General features: G+C 32.5%; 1 protein-coding gene across 3 annotated transcripts in view; it reads left to right on the top strand.

The window, feature by feature from the left end:
- Nucleotides 1-16,328, top strand: part of TTLL7 (tubulin tyrosine ligase like 7) — a 163,335-nt gene extending 147,007 nt beyond the window's left edge. For 2 of the 3 annotated variants that reach the window (XM_063105386.1, XM_063105385.1), the window contains exons 20-21: nucleotides 607-780; nucleotides 15,444-16,328. In XM_063105386.1, the coding sequence (XP_062961456.1) occupies nucleotides 607-780; nucleotides 15,444-15,564 (295 nt within the window). In that variant the 3' untranslated portion in view covers nucleotides 15,565-16,328. Of the gene's footprint in view, nucleotides 1-606; nucleotides 781-12,303; nucleotides 12,412-15,443 lie in introns of all 3 variants that reach the window. The other variant, XR_010024212.1, reaches the window with a different exon arrangement.
- The last annotated feature ends 4,308 nt before the right edge of the window (nucleotides 16,329-20,636 follow it).

Below are 20,636 nucleotides of genomic sequence, written 5' to 3'. Positions count from 1 at the left end.
GGACACTACCTTTGGGACTGCAGTAGGGGTGTACTTGTTGAGATAACATAACTTCTAGAGTATAGAACCTGTGCTCTAGGAATATCAGGAACGAAATTATGTCTGAAAGTGTTTTGAAAAGGGTGGTCATAATCAAAGGATTAACCTAAATTCTCTTAGTGCAGAGAAGTCACAAATTAAGTTGCAGCAACTTTTTAATCCTTCTATGGTATCATTATTTTTGTTAAGGTAAATACAGATTCCTAGAAAAACCTAAGTTCCTAGAATACTTAATTTTTGAGAAATTATGTCAGTATTTTACAAATACTTTTAATATAGAATAACTCCATATTTTAGGAGGTGTTGGGAAACTATCCTGTTATCTACCCACAGTTGGCATCATTAAAGTCTTTATAGACAAGTAGTATGAATTTGATGTTGTGTTTATTAATATAAAGATTAATTTCCTAATTTGTATTTATTGTATAACTTTCAACCATTCATAGTTATTGCAAATGTGTGAGGCCATTTCTACTTTCTCCTATCGGTTTGTTGTTATGTAAGTGATATAGCTGGTTGCCAATTTTAACAGCGAACATGAGGTCATGTCTGTTTCCATGCCAACAGATCCTCTTGGGAGAGTATATTCAGTAAAAGCCCTGAGGTGGTGACTTCTTTGCAGCTCCAATGTTGCCAGCGCCTGGTCGAGCTTTGTAAACAGTGCCTGCTAGTGGTTTACAAATATGCAACTGACACAAGAGGATCACTCTCAGGCATTGGTCCTGACTGGGGTAATTCCAGGTACTTGTTTATATTCCCTAGCCCCTGTGAGTTCTACATAAAGTAATACCACAACACAGTTGGAAATTGAGTCTGTTTTTGCTTCTATGGCTAGAGAAAAAGCTAAAGACTGAAAATTCATAATGCTATTACTTACAAAATATTTTTAATTAACACAATCTTTACCTTTAAGAGACTGAACAAAGACAATCACAGTCTTGAAGGTGATAGAGATACATACATGAAAATGAGATTATTTGGCTTAATACTTTTGCTTTCAAAAGCGAAGTAGGAGCAAAAATGTGGTAATAAATTTAATTTTTGTTCTCCAATAGGAATATTTCGACATTTTTCCTTCAGCCTACTACAGTTGAGAAGATGCCTTTAGTTTAATTTTTATTGTTCAGTATACCTCTACTACTCCGTTCATCATCAAACAAATCTGTAGGTGAATTTTTGTCAAGTTCCATTTAAAACTTAAGTTTTATAAATGTTGTCCTGTTAAAATATGTAGTTTTCCAAAAAGCATGAAAAACAATATTGTTTTTAAGCTGCAAAAATACACAGAGTAAATAAGAAGTATGTTTTAGCATTTCTCAGGACAATTGTAATTCCCATTAGAAATAAAAATGAATATGTAACTTTAGTTTTATATGTGTAAGTTGTAGTACTACTCAGGATAAAAGGAAGTAAACTATGACTTTGAAAAACTAAGCAATAATCAAAAAAGTCAATGAAAAGTCAAATAAACAGTGAGGAAAAAGGAACCACTTCAGATTTTCTTTTTGAAAGATTTAGAAATTGTCCGTTTATTAAAAAGAAGTCAGGGAGTATAATAAAGCTAACTTTCTACAAAAGTGACCTGCAACAGCAGAATGGCTCAGAATATTTTTCACAAAGTGTTGAGAGAAATATATTTAATATTTGTCTTGGATTCTGTCATTGTACTGTTGCAGGACCATTAGTGTATTTTAGCTCTTCTGCAAATAGAAGCTGATTGGTCACAACAATGGTAGAGCTAAATTTAACCATTAATAAAAATATGTAAATATCAAAGTTATATTCTACGGTTTTAATGGTTTGACTGAAGCAAATTACTGAAATAAAACTTTTATTACTTTCATTACATTTAAAACTTTTATTACATTTATACATTCATATGATTTAAGAGAATGACAGCCATTTTTAGACATTACAGGCTGTAAATGAAAAAGAGCCTTCTCTTTAAGGGGTGATAGTCTGGGAGCATGATTGGGAAAACTTAAATTCTAGTCTAGGAAGGAATTCATTCAGACTTTTTAATGTCACTCCTGCAATTCCAGATTTCTTTACCTGGTTTCTATTGATGGATCCTGTAGCTTTTGTGGGTAGGGAAAATTGGATGAGTCTTCCTGGTTATTCTGGAGGAGGAAGTTATGTCTCACAGTTGCTTCAGACCATTTTATTTTCTTCCCCTTGTTGTGGTCAGAAGAGATATTCCTGGCTCTTGAATCTTGAGTTCTGGACTTCTGACAAATGCTCAAGATGACCCCAGTATTGTGATTATAAGCATCTTTCAGTGTCAGGAAATACATATACTTTCATTCCCACCCAAGTTCAGAACCATTTGAGAGACAAATGCAGGAGTCAGATAGATGGTCATTAAAATGTAAGCTCTATTACTGATAAAAGTTACATTGTGGGACATAGTGTAGATGTGAACCAAGAGAGTTTTCTAATATTGAATTCCATAATTCAACTTATCCACCCAATCAAAGGCAGAACTGGACCAATTTAAACCTTCCCCTACCCCTATTCCATAAAGTCTAGTTCCTTTACTGTTAACAGGAGAGCAAGTAACAATGTATTCTCTCTGCAGAAAAGCTGAGCCAGAAAAAATGAAAAAGAAAGAAAGAAAAAAAAAAAAAAAAAAAAAGAGGCTGAGCCAGCATACCTGTTTCCTCCTATTAAACTCACAAATCAGATAACTTAGTTCTGGTAAGAGAGGCTGGGAAGTTTATACTAGTGGAAGTTCTTCTACATGGAAACACAAGGAGTAGAGTGAAATAAACATCCCTCCCTAATATCTAGCTATTAAAACTCAAGCCAATGTCATATTAATTTAAGGACATGTAAAAAGTTCCTCTCATAGATAAGTAGGGGAACCTATATATAGCATTTTACTTTATATGCAGAAGTCACTGAATTTAATATTTACTAACATATTTATAAATTTTATTTATGAAGTATACTCAAAATATAAATATAAATTTATATATATCTATAAATGAATATGAATTATAAATCAATATATAAATATAAATATACCTACTATAAATAATGTATAAGGTATACCTATAATAAGAGGAGATACATCTTTGGCAAATTTATCTGTAAAATTAAAAGAAAAAAAATACAGCAACATCAGTCAGGTTTATGGACCATGTTTATCTATTTTTAAATTTAATTTTCTTAATTGACACATAATAGTTGTACATATTTATGGGGTACAGAGTGATATTTTGATATATGGGTACAATGTGTACTGATCAAATCAGGGAAGCATATCTATCACCTCAAACATTCATCATTTTGTTTGTATTGGGAACATTTGAAATCCCCTCTTCTATCTGTTTGAAAATATAAAATAAATTATTGTTAACTACAGTCACCTAACAGTGTTAAAGAACACTAGAACTTATTCTTCCTATCTGGCTGTAAGTTTGTATCTGTTAACCAACCTCTCCCTAACACTCCTCCCCACTACACTTCCCAGCCTCTAGTAACCACAATTCTACTCTCTACTTCTAAGATCTTTTTTAGTTCCCCACGTATGAATGAGAACATGCAGTATTTATCTTTCTGTGCCTGAATTATTTCACTTAACGTAATGTCTTCCAGGCTTATCCAGGCTGCCTTGAATGGCAGGATTTTACTCTTTTTTATGGCTGAATAGGATTCCATTGTGTATATATACCACATTTTCCTTTATCCATTCATCTGTTGATGGACACCTAGGTTGATTCCATATCTTGGCTATTGTGAATAGTGCTACAGTAAACATGGGAGTACAAATATTTCTTTGACATATGGATTTCCTTTCATTTGGATATCAACTCAGTTGTGGGATTGCTGGTTCATGTGGTAGTTCTATTTTAATATATATATTTTTTTGTCCTTTTTTTTTTTTTTTTGTGACTGCGCTCAGCCAGTGAGCGAACCGGCCATCCCTATGTAGGATCCGAACCCACGGCAGGAGTGCTGCTGCGCTCCCAGCGCCCCACTCTCCCGAGTGAGCCGTGGGGTCAGCCCCTATTTTAATATTTTTGAGGAACCTCCATGCTGTTTTCTATAATGGCTATATTAATTCACATTTCCACCAACAGTTTATAAGAGTTCCCCTTTCTCTGCATCCTTGCCAACATTTATTATGTTCTGTCTTTTTGATAATTCTGATTAGAGTGAGATGGTATCTCATTGTGATTTTGATTTGTATTTCTCTGATGATTAGTGATATTGAACATTTTCCCATATACCTCTTGACCATTGTATGTCTTCTTTTGAGAAATGTTTATTCAACTCATTTGCCCATTTTTTTGATTAGATTATTTGGGGTTTTTTTTGGCTGTTGAGTTGTTTGAGTTTCTCATTGCTATAGTTTGGATATGGTTGGCCCTCTAAATTCATGTTGAAATTTGATCCCCAATGTGGCAGTGTTGGGAGTTGGGGCTTAGTGGAAAGTGATTGGGTAATGGGACCAGATATTCATGAATAGATTAATGCAATTAGTGTGGGGGAGGATGGTGAGTGAGTTCTCTATTAGTTCCCCAGAGAGCTGGTTGTTTAAGGAGCCTGGCACCTCACCTCTCTCCTCAGCTTCTCTCTCCATGAGATATCTTGCACATGCCTGCTACCTGCCACTTTTCATCATGAGTAAAAGCAGTTGAAGGCCCATGCCAGATGCAGCTGTCCCAGAACCACGAGCCAAACAAACCTCAATTCTTTATAAATTACCCAGCCTCAGATATTTTGTTATAGCAGCATAAAAACAGACTAATACACTTGTGTATTCTGGCTATTAATCCCTTTCAGATGAATAGTTTGCAAATATTTTCTCCTATTCTGCAGGTTGCCTCTTCATTCTTCTGATTGTTTCTTTTGCTGTGCAGAAGATTTTTAGTTTGATATAATCCAATTTGCCAATTTTTGCTTTTGTTGCCTGTGCTTTAGAACCTTATCCATAAAATCTTTGCTTAGAACAATGTCTTGATGTGATTCTATATTTTCTTCTAGTAGTTTTATAGTTTCAGTTCTCATATTTAAGTCTTTAATCCATTTTGAGTTAATTTTTGTATATGGTGAGAGATAGGGATCTAGCTTCTTTCTTCTGCATAGGGATATCCAGTTTTCCCAGCACTATTTATTGAAGAGACTGCCCTTTCTCCAATGTATGTTCTTGGATCCTTTGCTGAAAATCAGTTGGCTGTAAATATGTGGATTTATTTCTGGGTTCTCTATTCTTTTGGTCTAAGTGTCTGTTTTTATACTAGTACCATGCTGTTTTGGTTGCTATGGCTTTGTCATATATTTTTAAGTCAGGTAATGTGATGCCTCCATCTTTTTCTTTTTGTTCAGGATCACTTTGGCTATTCAGTGTCTTTTGTGACTCCATATGAATTTTAGGATTGTTTTTTCTATTTCTGTAAAGATTGCCATTGGTATTTTGATAGAGATTGTATTACATCTGTGGATTCCTTTGGGTAGTATGGTCATTTTGACAAAAGTAATTCTTCCAATCCATGAACATGGGATTTCTTTTCAACTTTGTGTGTGTGTGTGTGTGTCCTATTCAATTTCTTTCAGCAGTGTTTTACAGTTTCATTGTAGAGATCTTTCACATTCTTGATTACATTTATTTCTAGGTATTTTTATTTATTTATTTAATTTTTTGGTAGCTATTGTCAATGAAATTGCTTTCTTGATTTCTTTTTCAGCTAGTTCATTGTTGATGTATGGAAAATACTACTGATTTTTGTATGTTGATTTTGTATTCTGCAATTTCACTGAATTTATCAGTTTGAAGAGTTTTTCGTAGAGTCTTTAGGTTTTTCTATATATAAGACCATGTTGTATGCAAACGGACAATTTGACTTCCTCTTTGCCAATTTGGATGCCATTTATTACTTTCTCTTGCCTAATTGCTCTAGCTATGACTTCCAGTACTGTGTTGAATAAGAGTGATAAAGTGGGCATCCTTGTTTTATTCCAGTTCTTAGAGGAAAAGCTTTCAACTTTCCTCATTTAGTATGATGTTAACTGTGGGTTTGTCATATGTGGTCTTTATTGTGTTGAGGTACATTCTTACTCTACCTAATTTCTTGAAGGTTTTTAATCATGAAGCAATGTTGAATTTTATCAAATGCTTTATCTTCATCTATTGAGGTGATCATATGGTTTTTGTCTTTGATTCTGTTGATATGATGTGTCATATTTATTCATTTGCATATGTTGAACCATCCTTACATCCCTGGGATAAATTCCACTTGGTCAGGGTGTATAATCTTTTCGATGTGCTGTTGGATTTGGTTTCATAAAATTTCATTAAGGATTTTTGCATCTATGTTCATCAGGAATATTGGCCTGTAGTTTTCTTTTTTTGTTGTGTCCTTATCTGGTTTTGGTAGCATGGTAATGCTGGCCTCCTAGAATGAGTTTGGAAGAATTCTGTCGTCTTCAATTTTTTGGAATAGTTTGTGAAGAATTGGTATTAAATCGACTTTAAAAGTTTGGTAGAATTCAGCCATGAAGCCATTTGGCCCTGAACTTTTCTTTGTTGGGAGACTTTTTATTACTGATTCAACCCTGTTACTTGTTATTGGTCTGTTCAGATTTTCTATTTTTTCTTGATTCAGTCTTTGTAGATTGTGTGTCCTGTGGATTGATGTTCCCCCAAAACTTAGTCTCAGCTGTGACAGTGTAAAGAGGCTGGGAAATCCTATGTTGGTAATTGAAAGGTGGGGCCTTGAATAGGTAGGTGATTGGACTGTGAGGTCTATGCCTATTGAATGGGTTGATCCATATAGTGACTAATAAGTTGATAGATTAATGGTGGTCATGGGCATGGTTCTGAGTGCTTTAAAGGGAGAATGCATGAGGAGGTTACTCTCTGAGCTCTCTGTTCCACCATTTTCACAATGTGATACTTTGCAATCACTGTTGCCTCCACCACCAAGGTTCTCTCCAGATATGTTCCCTGGACTTTGGACTTACCAGCCTCCAAAACTCATTCTATGAGGCCAGCATCACAGTGATACCAAAACCAGATAAAAATATAACAAAAAAAGAAAACTACAGGCCAATATCCTAGATGAACATAGATGAAAAAAATCCTTAACAAAATATTACCAAACTGAATACAGCAACACATCAAAAAAAGCTAAAAACATTTTCAAAAGCCACCAAGGTAGTACTTTTGCTTTTTATAATAGAGCACTAGGTATTTGGACAAATCTTCCCTCTGATGACAACTAGAAAAGCTGTACAAAATACTAGAACATTTTCCTGAAGGCATCAAAGCAATAACCAGGTACTTTTTAGTGAGTACTTGTTACTGAGTAATGCTTTTGACGGTCTTGTGGGCCTAGGGAAAAAATAGGAGTCTGGGGCTTGCCAAAGATGGGAACCTCGGTAAACACCCTGGATTCCTAGGAGTAACAATGTTACATATGGTTGGCAAAGGAAAAGCTGACAGAACTAAAAGGAAAAGTAGACAAATATATAACTACAGAGGGAGATTTAATAACCATTTATCAGAAAAAAGTCAGTAAAGATATACAAAATTTTAACATTACAATTAACAGTCTTAACTGTTACATATAGAAGTGAATCTAATAACTTCAGAATACAATACACTAAGCATACTAAGAACTTTTACAAAATCAACCATATAGTGGAATAACAAAATAAATTTCAACAAATTTCAGAAGATTGAAATCATACAGAATATTTTTTCTGACCACAATGCTTTTAAGCTAGAAAACAACAAAATATAACCAGAAATTCATACTTTGGAATGTATTTGGAAACATATTTTGAAAAAAATACGCTTTTAAATAACCTATGAATCAAAGAAGAAATCATAATAGAAAAAGGAAATATTTTAAACTGAATGATAACAAAAGTATTACAAATAAAACATAAAATATAGCTAAATCAATATTATAGGGATATTTATAGACTTAAATGTATGTACGAGTAAAGAGGAAAGGCAAAAACTAAATGATCTAAGCAACCATCTTGAGAGGTGACAAAATGACATTTAAATAAACCCGAAGAATACAGAAAAAAGAAATAATAAAAATGAGGGCAGAAATTAATGACATAATTAAACACACATAGAATAAAGAAGATAAACATAGCCAAAAGTGAGTTTTAGAAAAGACTAATGAAATTGATAAACACCTGGTGAGACTGATCATCAATATCAAAGGCACAAATCACTAACATCAAGAACAAATAGGGATGCATTACCACAGATCCTACAGACATTGAAAGCTTGATAAGAAGATGTTATGAAAAATTTCATGAAAATAAATTGGGTAATTTAGATGAAGTTAGCAAATTCATAGAAAAACACATATGACCAAAAGTGATACAAGAAGAAATAGAAAATCCTAAATAGCCATTACTACTGATGAACCTGAATTAATAATTAAAATCCCTCACACAAAGATAACTCCAGGATTAGATGGCTTCAATAGTCAATTATATCAAACTTACCCAGAGAACAGAAAAGGAGGAAACACTCTCCAGCTTGTTTTTTGGGGCTACCATACCTTTGATACCAAAACCTCACCAGCACATTATGACAAAGGAAAATTACAGTTCAATCCCACTCCTAAACATAGATGCAAAATTCCTAAACCAAATATTAGCAAAATGAACCCAGAAAGTTTAAATAGGATAATATATCAAGACCAACTTCTGCTTATTGCACTAATTTAAGGATACAAATAACATTAAAAAGTTATCAATGTAATTTGCTTCAGTAATAGAATAAAAGATCACTTCAAAAGATACAAATAAATCACTTGATAGAATTCAATATACATTTATGCTTTAAAAATGCTTAGCTGACTAGAAACAAAAGAGAAATTCCTCAATCTAATAAAGGATAACCACAAAAAACTTAAATAAACATTACCTAATGCTGAAATGTTGAATGCCTTCCCTCCTTCCCACTTCTATTCAGCATTGTACTTGAGGTCCTGCCTGGTTCAATGAGGCAAACAAAAGAAATAGAAAGGGCTAGATTTGAAAGAACTAAAACTCATTATTAGTGGATATGATTGTGTTCATACAAATCTAAATAAATCTGCAGATAAATGAAGTGAATTTAACGATTTTGATGAAATTAAAGTTGATATAAAAAATCAGTTGTACTTTTCTGAATCAACAACAAATAGCTAGAATATGAAATTTTAAATATCATTTTTCAATAGCATGAAATAATACGTAATACTTAGGAATAATGCTAACAAAAAATGTATAAGACCTTTAGCAGGAAAATGTAAAAAATAGAAAGATATACCTTATTCATCATTGAAATCAATATTATCAATACATCAGTTTTTCTCCAATAGTTCCATACATCAATGTAATACTACTATAAATCCCAACAAATTTTTATTTTAATTTTTTTTTGCAGAAGGAGAATTTGACTAAAGCTTATTCTAGCATTTTTACAGAAAAGCAAAGGACCAAGAATAGATGAAGACAACTTTGAAATAAAACAATGAAATGGTATGATTTATTAACTACAGTTGTACCAAGACTTATAATAAAACTAAAATAATTTAAGATATTGTGATATTGGCAAAAGATAGACAAATAGGCTAATTAAACCATTCACAAAAGCCATAAGCCAATCCAAGCCCATCTGGAAACTTGATTTATGACAAAAGGAGGTACACTTGATTTATGAAAAGTGGGAAAAGAAAGTTTGTTTAAACAAGTGGTGCCAGGACAATTGGATTTCCAAATAATAATTAAAAATAAACTTGACTTTACCATAAACAAAAATAATTTCCAGTTGAATTGAGTATATACAAGTGAAAGGCAAAATTAAAGACTTAAGGGGTTAATATAGGAGAATATTTTCATGACCTTGAGGTAAGCAAAGATTATAAAAATAGGAACAAAAAGTGCTAACCATAAATGAAAAGATGAATACATTTGTCTATATTAAAATTAAGAACATATACACGTTCATATGTAAGAGGTGAAAAAGCAAGGTAAAGGATAGAAGAAGGTATTTGCAACCCATATAATCTATAAAAAATTTTATACAGATTTTATAAGAACTCCTACAAATTTCTAAGGAAAAAACAGACCACTCAATAGAAAAACGGGGAAGACACTTGGGAAAAAAAAAAAAAAAGACCAATAAACACGTGAGAAAGTGTTTATGCCAGCTAATAATCAGGGAAAAGCAAACTCACAAAAACACTGCATTACCATCACTGCATACCAAGAATTGATGAGAATGTAAAGTAATGCAAACTCTTACATTGCTGGTGATAGTGAAAACTGGTACCTTTTACAAAAAGTTCTGCATTACATACTAAAGTCTACTTTTTTCACAACTATTCTACTTCCAGTAAATTCTCAGAAATGTGTGCACCTGTGCACCAAAGACCCTTATTAGAAAAACCATAGTAGCATTTACACATAATAGCTAAAAATTGGAAACAACCCAAATATCCATGGAAGAATGGACACATTTTCCCCCAATATTATACAGCATTGAAAACGAACAAAGTGTACCTATACATAGCACCATGAGTCTCAAACATAAAGTTGGGCAAGGGATGCCAAATACAAAGGAATACATACTTTGTTCATTTATTTTAAAAACAAAAACAGGCAAAACAGGGCCGACCCCGTGGCTCACTCAGGAGAGTGAGGCGCTGGGAGCGCGGTAGCACTCCCGCTGCAGGTTCGGATCCTATATAGGGGATGGCTGGTGCGCTCACTGGCTGAGCGTGGTGCAGGCGACACCAAGCCAAGGGTTGTGATCTCCTTACCGGTCGCAAAAAAAAAAAAAAAAAACACAGGCAAAACAAAATTATGGCGTTTAAGGAATATATATTTGGGTGGTAAACAGGGAAGTAATTACCATGAAGGTCAGAATAGTGGTTAACTTATGGGGAGGGAGGGTGCTCTGGGATGCTGGGAATGTTCAGTTACTTAACCTGGGTGGTAGTTATACCAGTAATCATTTTATAATACTCATCAAATGGGACATTTATGTTTTATGCACTTTTCTGAATGTGTGTTATATTTTACAATTAAAAGGTTTAAAAAACTGGGCTGGTTAGCTCAGTTGGTTAGAGCATTGCCTTGTAACACCAAGGTCAAGGGTTCAGTTCCCCATACCGGCCAGCCACCAAAAGAAAAAAAAAAAAGAAAGAAAAAAAAGAAAAGAAAAAACCAACAGCATAAATACATGATACCATTTATGGACTTAGGCTAAGACAGTTTGATATATCTATCTCAGAACAGGTATTTTCTTGCGAGTGAGGCTGATGTTCACAATACATAAATTACAAATAATATTTCATTCGTGTACACTGTTTCATTGGCTCCATACTCTGAGCCAGACATGATATAAACTATTAGACTTTTTTCACAGCTGAGAAAACTGAAGTCCATAGAGGTTAAGTGGCTTATCCAAATCCACATTTGTGGCGTGTGGCAGAGGTGGATCTTGAAACCAGGGTCCTGCCTGTCCCCTCCCCCCACACCCTCAAGTCAAAGTTAAAACCACAGGACAATGCACATCCACTAGGATGGCTATTATCAAAAAGTGCAAACTAAAAAGTGTTGGTGAGGATGTGGAAAAGTTGGAACCCTCATGCATTGCTGGTAAGAATGTAAAATGGTGTGGCAGCTGTGGAAAACAAGCAGTTTGTCAAAAAGTTAAATATAGAATTAACATATGATTTAGCAATTCCACTCTTAGGTATATACCCAAATAATTGAAAACAAGGACTCAGATACTTGTATACCAGTATTCAAGGCAGCATTATTTACAAATGCCAAAAGATGGAAACAACCCAAGTGTCCATCAACAGATGAATGGATAAACAAAACATGGCATACACATGTAATGAAATATTATTCCACCATAAATCAAAATGAAATTCTGACACATGCCACAATACGGATGAACCTTGAAAACATGCTAAGTTAAATAAGCCAGAAACAAAAGGACAAATATTATGGTTCCATTTATATGAGATATGTAGAATAGGCAAATTCATAGAGATAGAAAGTAGAACAGATGTTACCATGGGTAGGAAGGAGTAGAAAATGAGAATTTTCTATTTAATGGGGACAGAGTTTCTGTTTGGCATGATGAAAAAGTACTGGAGCTACTGGTGATGGTTACACCAACATTGTGAATGTACTTAATGCACTGAATTGTACACTTAAAAATGGCAAAAAATATAAATTTCATGTTATATATATTTTATTACAATAAATTTTTTTTTCAAAACACAGGACAAATATTTGATGAACATTATTTACCCTGCATTCCCCAAATCAGGAAGCTGAGTTTATTCTGGGGGAATTAGGGGTCCTGGTGTTATTCCAGGAAGATCCCAAAAGGTGGGTGTAGCTTACATTTTCAAAGTTAGTTTCCTACCAGTCTTGAAATGCTTCATTTTCTAGACATCCTCTATGGTCGGTCAGCAATAAGTTGGTACATAAAAGACCAGCCAATTCTACATAAATTAGGAATTAAATATGTGTTCTGTGTCTGTATAATGGATATGTGAAGATGTGCACACCTAGCCTTAGGGATGAGGAGTCAGGCTATGCATGTGAAGCAAATGGAGATAAGTTGGTCTGAAGAATTTCTCCTTGGCATGAGTTAGCTATAAGTTAGCTACTTTTGTGCATCAAGAATAAGCTAGAATAAAAATAAAGCTGTAAACTTTTCATATTGTTTTGGTGCTTTACACAAACTCTTTAGATATGGTCTATAAATCCACTTCTTTGAGATAGTCTTCCTGCTAAAAAATCAAATTGAATCATTTAACTTCATTGCAAAGAACATTGCAGAAATAATCTTTGGTGTTCAGCTAGCGTGGGATCTCCCAAGAGATATTAATGGAGATATTAAGGCAAATAATCCATTGTGTTTCCCTGCAATGCTTTAAAATATCCCATAGCACTTGCTTTAGGAATGCAAAGTGTTTCTTCCAGTGTAATTTCATATACTTTATTTTTTAGTTTATACTGTATTTATTTCTCTTTTCAGGTCTTAAAAAATAGAAAAAATTTTCATCTTATCTTTTTCCTGCTTCTATTAAAAAGTTTAGGTTTATGGCATGTGTAATATTTTTCTTTCTAGGTTATTTTATACTTCATATTTCTGAATTAAAAAGAGTACAATAGTTATACCCATTACTTTTAAACTGGAATTCATATACAATCTACAATTGTGCAAAATTGTCATGATAATATAGTATGGTTGCTAGGAGCACTGATGCTGGAGGTGGCCTGTATGGATTTGAATCTTGGCTCTTCCACTTATGACTATGTGACTGTAGGCAAGGCATTTGACCCCTATATGCTTCACGAAGTTTATTCATCTGTAAAATAGAGCTAACAATAATATCTACCACACAGAATTATTATGAAACTAAATGAAGTTAGTGGTTGTCCTGGACTTTGTGCTTTTATTTTTTCATGTGCAAAATGGAGATCTTTAACTCAAAAGTTTATGTGAATGTTACTGAAATGTTAATAGTAACTATTGCTTGGAAATTCTTTGACAGAAAGGTGGTAGAAGTTATTGTTTACTGTGTAATTATCAGTGCAATTAGAATGCATTTTCAATGGAAGTTAAAGTAACTGTCAACTGATACAGAATTGTGGGTTTTGATCAAATACCTTATTTTCTTTTACACCTTTGCCCTAGACAGGAAAGGTAGCCTTTTCACAGCAGAAGATATCCGATTAATCATCATGACTCCACCAGCTCTTGACATAATAATTAATCCATATAAATCACCAAAGTGAAATTATGAAAATAATTTATATAATCTGTGATGTGAGAAATCAATTGTTTCATTATTCATCACGCATTATGCAATTTTGACTTAAATTGGTTTGTTGTATATTATTTTACTGCTCTATTCACTTAATGATTTGAGCAATTATTTATAGTTTGTGATGTTAGGTAATAGATTTAGAGGATATTATTTGGTAATTCATGATGAAATGGTGTTTTTGGATATTATGGAAAACTGCTATTTTAATCTGAATGCAGTATGTAGTTTGATTATAATGAAATAATTTTTTCTACAAAATTCATGTAACACAACTTTAAATGTAATTTTCCATTGACACAGAGGTGTCATAGATTTCAACATTATCTAACATAGAATTGGTAGGTAATAGTGCCTTTGGCCCTCAATTTTTTCATATATCTATGGAAGTATGATACTGTGACTAGATGATTCTAATGTCATGTGAAAAAATAAAATACAGGATTTGATGCTCTCGCATTGTTCATTTTTCCCAGACCACTGCTAATTACAAATCTCCTTCTATTGCTACTTCTGCTTGTGGAAATTCCTTATAGATATCTTTGTCCTGACTTTATAACATGTCCTCATCATTACTAGGATTTAAACTTTGAATAGTGTTGTTTATTTTCATAAACAGTAGATTTCCTTGATCATTTATCTCAGACATATAGACTAGACTGGCCTAATGCTAATCAAGGTTTTTCTTAGAAAAGCAGATTATACAGGTATACAATCTCTTATTTGCAATTCCTAATTTCCAAAACTTTGAAAACTTAAAAAAAAAAAAAAAAAAAAAAGGATAACCATTTGTTGGCAAATCTGACCTGAACTGATACAAACAAAGTTACTTATAGTCTTTTTCTATCTGATTTATTGTTAAAATTCATATATTTTACTAAAATATTAATGGTTTATTTACAGAATGTTGTCCCAAGGCTTTGATGGAGGTGTTATATAGTATATGCACTATATTTTCTTTCTAAAATCTGGAAAGATCACGTATTTTGAAATACATTTACATGTGACGTGTAATAATGATTGTTTTTGAAGATCTGTAATCATAAGCCTTGTATGGTATAAGAATATAAAATTTATAATCTAGTTATGAATGATAATATTTAATTTTTTCTTTTAGATTATCTATAGCCATATATCAACAGTATATTATTAAATTATAATCAGTGGTTCTAACATCCTTGTAACAAATAATTATTGTTAACATGGCTAATCAAATTCTCATATTACATGCTTTTAAGAAACGTTTGACTGGCTTCACACATTACTTGACTGATGATAAATTCTAAATTAACATCAGCTACGTAAACAGTTTCATAGCATTTGAGTATAATGGCTCTTTAGAGGACGTCTTGGGATGCTAATATCATATGTTGTACCTATATTCAACTCTTTTGGTAAAGCTCTATGACTCTCTCCCCTTTGTCCCCCCAATCTGGGGAGGAAATCTTTTTATATAAATTACATTGTTATTATAATAACATTTCTAATGTAGGATATGTAGGTTACTAACCACATAACCCTTTAGTAAGAGTGTTAATACTAATTTGCTTGTAAAAAATCTAATTTTTTGACTATCATTTTTAGGTATTTACTACCAGGAAGCACCCAGTTCTTCATGAGAACACCAGCCTACAACTTGAAATACAGTTCACCTGGAATGACTCGCTCCAATATTTTGTTTACATCCCGATATGGCCATTTATGAAACAGAAGGGAAGATTGCCATGGGTTATGCATAATAGCAATTCATTTTTTTTTCTCAAGTTGAACATGCAAAGAAAAGTGACCATTAAGTGCTGTTTTATGTATATAAGACATACATATGTGTGAAAATATATACACACATGCACTCAAATAACATATATTTATTATAATACATAAAGAAGAATTAGCAGAAAACTGAACATAAGACTTAACCTTTCTGGAAATGTAATAAACCACGTTAAAATTGTTTACACAAATATGTGAATGTCTAGAATTTGCCAGGTTTATAATTAATTCCTTCCTACTAGAAATGTTATTTTTGCTGCAGAGTATATAAAACAGAAGTGATCTTGAAGATCCCATTACAGTGTTAAATTATTTTCTAAGTAACATGCCTTTTGACTTGAAAAAGCATTAATAGTATAATACCTTATTAACTCTCTTATATGTAGTATTCATTTACAATGAAACAAAAAAGATTTAGAAGCCTGGTATTGCTTGATGATAGAATTAAGTATAAAACGGGTTTATCGTTACTATAGCACACTGTAAAAAGTACTAGAAAAATCTCAACCTGATTCTCCAACATTTTCATTCTATGTGGAAATTTAGCTACTTGTAATAATACATTATCAGTAAGGGTCTGGTAAGATCATATTATGATCTAAAGTGGAAGACAATCCAGTGGGTTAAAAAAAATGTAAACTAGATTTTATTTTTACTTTTCATAGGAAGTCTCATAAAGGAACAGAAAATGAAGGTAGTGACAAAATCTTTCTGTATGGTTTTTGTGTCTTATACCATTCATTTTTATTTAAAAGCATATCTTTGCTGGGTTTAACATACAGTTAAATAGAATTTCTTCTGTTCTGCAGAAGTAGAAGAACTGACATTTTAAACTCATTTTGGTGTTATAGGATAATGTGTCATACTTATTTTATGTCTCTCAATGTTGAGACCAACTAAATCGCTAAGTCTAATATGGTAGTTTCTCATTGCACTATAGAAAATAAATGATTGTGAATAGAAAATTCCAGTTATCACATATTACTGGTCATCGATGTACCCAAGAGTTTTTTTAAAAAATCAAAATAGAGTATGAAGTTTTCTTCCTGTCCAAAGTTATTACGCATAAGTTTCATAGCAATTTTTGCTTCCTTTTCTTGCTTAGTTTCAAAAATAATAAGTATGCTTTGTTTTCCATAAAAATATAAACAGCACTATCATTGACATTGAAATCCTCAGAAAATACAATATTCTACCTTTTAGAAACATATTTAAATTTCTTCCTCCAATAGTTTTATTTTCTCACAGATGCTAATTATTTGCAAAACTCATGAATGTTTAACCTCCTTTTACTATCCTAAAAGCTATTTCTAGTAAATGAAGAGATGGCCCCAAAGCAAAAGGAGAACTGAGAGGAACAAATTGGCCTGGTTTAATTCACGAGCTGGATAACTGGCATCCCAAAGTTGTAAGTTAGATATATTTTGCTTTTAAAGCCATCTTCTGAGGCTGTGTTAGGCTGAAATAATTCATTTCTTCCCTAAATTATTACTAGCTATTTGATTCTTAATGCCTACCTAATATTCGCATTCCAGTAGATACTTTTCCTTGCTGGATACATCCCAAAGAATTTGCCATTGTCTTTGTGGAACAAGAGAATAAGGATGTCAGGATGAAGGAAATTACAATGTAGTGTTTATGACTACATTTTGTGAATTCTTAAATATATTATACATTTCTTATAATAAATAATGCAAAAATTAGGATATTACAAAATCACAAGAATGATCAACAAGTAAGTCTTTTCATGGAGTACTTTTAATCATTTTTATTTTAAATTCATGATCTGGCCATGAGAGAGACACAATTTTAAGCGTTTGGTATATGATATTAACCCAGTTTGTTGGTAACTCAGCTGCACTGACTTAAATTACAAATGGTTACTTAATTTGCTAGAATGTATGCTTTGGAAATTCTGTCCTTAGTTGTGTAAGAGTAAAATTTTTATTTCAAACAAAAAATAAGAATGTTCAACATTGGGAGGAAATGTTGGAAAATAACACACACACACACACACACACACACAATTTTAAAACTTAGAGTCAGTTTAAAGGTATGAAACTACCCAACTAATTGACAAATTTCATTTCTCTTGCTACTTAAGTGTGGCCTTATTTTGAGCACTAGAATTTTATTGCCTACATTTGCCTATTTATACTGACCTAGTTTGATATGATGAAAGCTATGAATAGAAGCCATGTAATCATTATTTATATATATTACCTGGTATGCTCTGGACTATGGCTGTTGTAGTGCTACTCCCTAATGAACAACTAAGGAGAGAAGACACAGTGATAAACCATGGAACTCTCAATCTCAAAAGGCCATAGAACTGTTTTAGAGGTATAAAATATTCCTTAGTTTTTATTATAAATTTTTTTATCCCTAGGACTAAAACATAACAGCATAAGTGATAGTACAGGTCTGACTCTCTCTTTCTCTTCTAGAAGAAAAAATAGCTTTACCTAAAACACTCTAGAAGCTACTCAGGAGTTCTTACCAGGGGTTTTGGTTTACGTACAATGAAAGCATATTTTCATTCTGTTATAGAAAAACCTGTCCTTATTCATTTGGTAAATCTAAGATGGGGATGTTTTCCAGAACAGTATAAGATTGGAATGATTTCTAGAATTGTCTAAGGAACAACCTTTTTATTTTAAATCATTACCTACAAACATAGTCTGAGAATTAATTCAGCAGTGTAAATTAGCTACCATTTATGTAATCCATTGAAGGAACTATTGTGATTCATATTTTGATTCATTTTACTAGCAACAAATTCTATTTTACTAGCATTTCATTTACCTTGAGTATTTAAAAATGAAGTTGTAACAGGTTCAAATATGGAAATGGCAAAAGTAATCTGTGCCTAGAACACAGTTGCATTTCCCTGGTTATCTATAAGATGCAAAGACCTATACAAATTTTACCATGTGTCCAAATACACAAAAGTGTTTATTAATTCCTCCTCCCTAAGACAAAAGCCAAACCACACTCGAGCAAACCAAAAAACTCAGTCTTCTTTTCATCCAATGTTAATACACAATTAGATAATAGTGTCTTCTAGACAACAAGAAAAGGATTTCATTTTAATTCTCTTTTAATTTGGAAAGAATATGAATATGGAATTTTGTTATTGAACCTGAAATTTTAGATGTTTTAACATAAATTAACCCAAATACTTTCTTCTTCAGCATGTTGAATTCATTCTATTTAAAAATTCTTCTAAAATCTAAACATACACATTACTCATCTTTTTCACAAGTACCAAAAAGTTGGTAGTTGCATAAATGCCTTTATTTGATATTCTATAAAGTACTCATTCATTCTTAAATGTATATTCTTTAAAAAATAATAGCAAATACCTCAAGAGGGACAGAAAATTCTCTCCTTTTCTGTTCTGAAATGCTAATTTACATTTTGAGTCTTAGTTTACTTGGTCCTAAAAGTTAAAACAATAAAAAGTGTAACTATATAATTGTGTTCCTGTGACCTGATGATTTTTTGAAAATTTGCTTTTCTCTTTAAATTGAGAAATTTAAGTTTTCTAGGGCCATATTAATTATCTAAATATTTTAGGCTAATGTTGACTTATAAATAAATTAAAAATTTAGAAATATGTTCATGATGAAAATTTTAATCCGTACGCTGTTTCTTTCTTTACTACTACTTCTCAATCTCTTCTCCTTCCTTCTCCCCTCCCCCTCCTCCCTCATCTTTTTTTTTTTTAAACTCTAAGTTCCCTTTTAAGTTTTGACCTTTGCATGGACAAAGCAAGAAAAGAGAAATCCTGCCTTTTAAACATTGGTTTGCCTTGCATTTTATGGTGGTGTGTTTTTGCCTGAGCGACAATAAAACTTAGATATATCGTTATTGGATCAAGCTCAGCTTGTCTGCTGAGAGTTTTTAGAATCAGGTTGAAGTCTCTATGCCTAAAAAACCATTAATTGTCTGGATCTATATAAAGCAAGATACAAGGCTACAATTAATAGTCTTGCAACCAAAAATTGGTATATTAAAACTTAATGCACACTTTGAGATTGCTGCCCTTTTTTCCTGTTTTTTTTTTTTTTTTCCCCTTGTCATACATGGGTATATGGCATATTGAAGGAAAATTACTCAGGTAACACATTCTGCATTAGCTGGGCTGTACTATCTAAGAAGAGCTATAAAATCTTTCTTTTTATCCCCACTACTAACTTGAAAACTATCAGTAAAGACATCATTCAATAGACTAATATTTCCTAAAATAGTAAGAAGGCTTACCTTACAAAAGTAAGCAGATAATGCTAATATTTCTCTTTTAAAGGCTAACAACAATTCTTGTTCTGAGCTGTCTGGTTCATATAATAACTACTGTACATGCTACAACATCTGAATATTAACAGATTTGCTGAAGATTCTGGGTTTGAAGATAAGCTTGAAAGCAATACATTTGCAAACGTGATTTATGACTCAAATTATCCCCATGTGCTTTACTACTTGTATATGAATACAAATGTTGTCACAGAAAATATGCTTGAAATGTCAACACAATGTGCAATTAGCATTGCATTGTCATGCTCCAGCATGTGATATCTGTATGGTGAAGTTATTTCAATTACTCAGATGTGTTACTATAATAAAAAAAGTTTAACATAAATCTACACTGTTATCAAATGCTTATTTCTGTTTTACACACACACACACACACACACAGAGTTTATAGTAATAGAAGAAATTGGCTCTGAATTAAGCTTTCAGGGTGATGAGATATATTTCACAGTAATTTTGTGTGGTGTACAAACAGCAATAGCACTATAGGGATAACTTTACCACTGTCAAATCAGGTCAAGTAAAGAAAATTGGTGTAAACTCTTCTCTTAGTTAGCTGGGAAGCAGATTGTTTTAAAATTTAGAAATAACACTTTGATACCTTTTTAGCATCATATATTATAACAACAGTTTTACTAATCTGATTAAAATTATGTCAGCATCTCAGGTATGGAGTTCATTTTTTTCAGGAAT

Source organism: Cynocephalus volans, chromosome 8 (genome assembly GCF_027409185.1).
Source record: "Cynocephalus volans isolate mCynVol1 chromosome 8, mCynVol1.pri, whole genome shotgun sequence".
NCBI lineage: Eukaryota > Metazoa > Chordata > Mammalia > Dermoptera > Cynocephalidae > Cynocephalus > Cynocephalus volans.
This window is presented reverse-complemented; position numbering and strand designations above follow the sequence as displayed.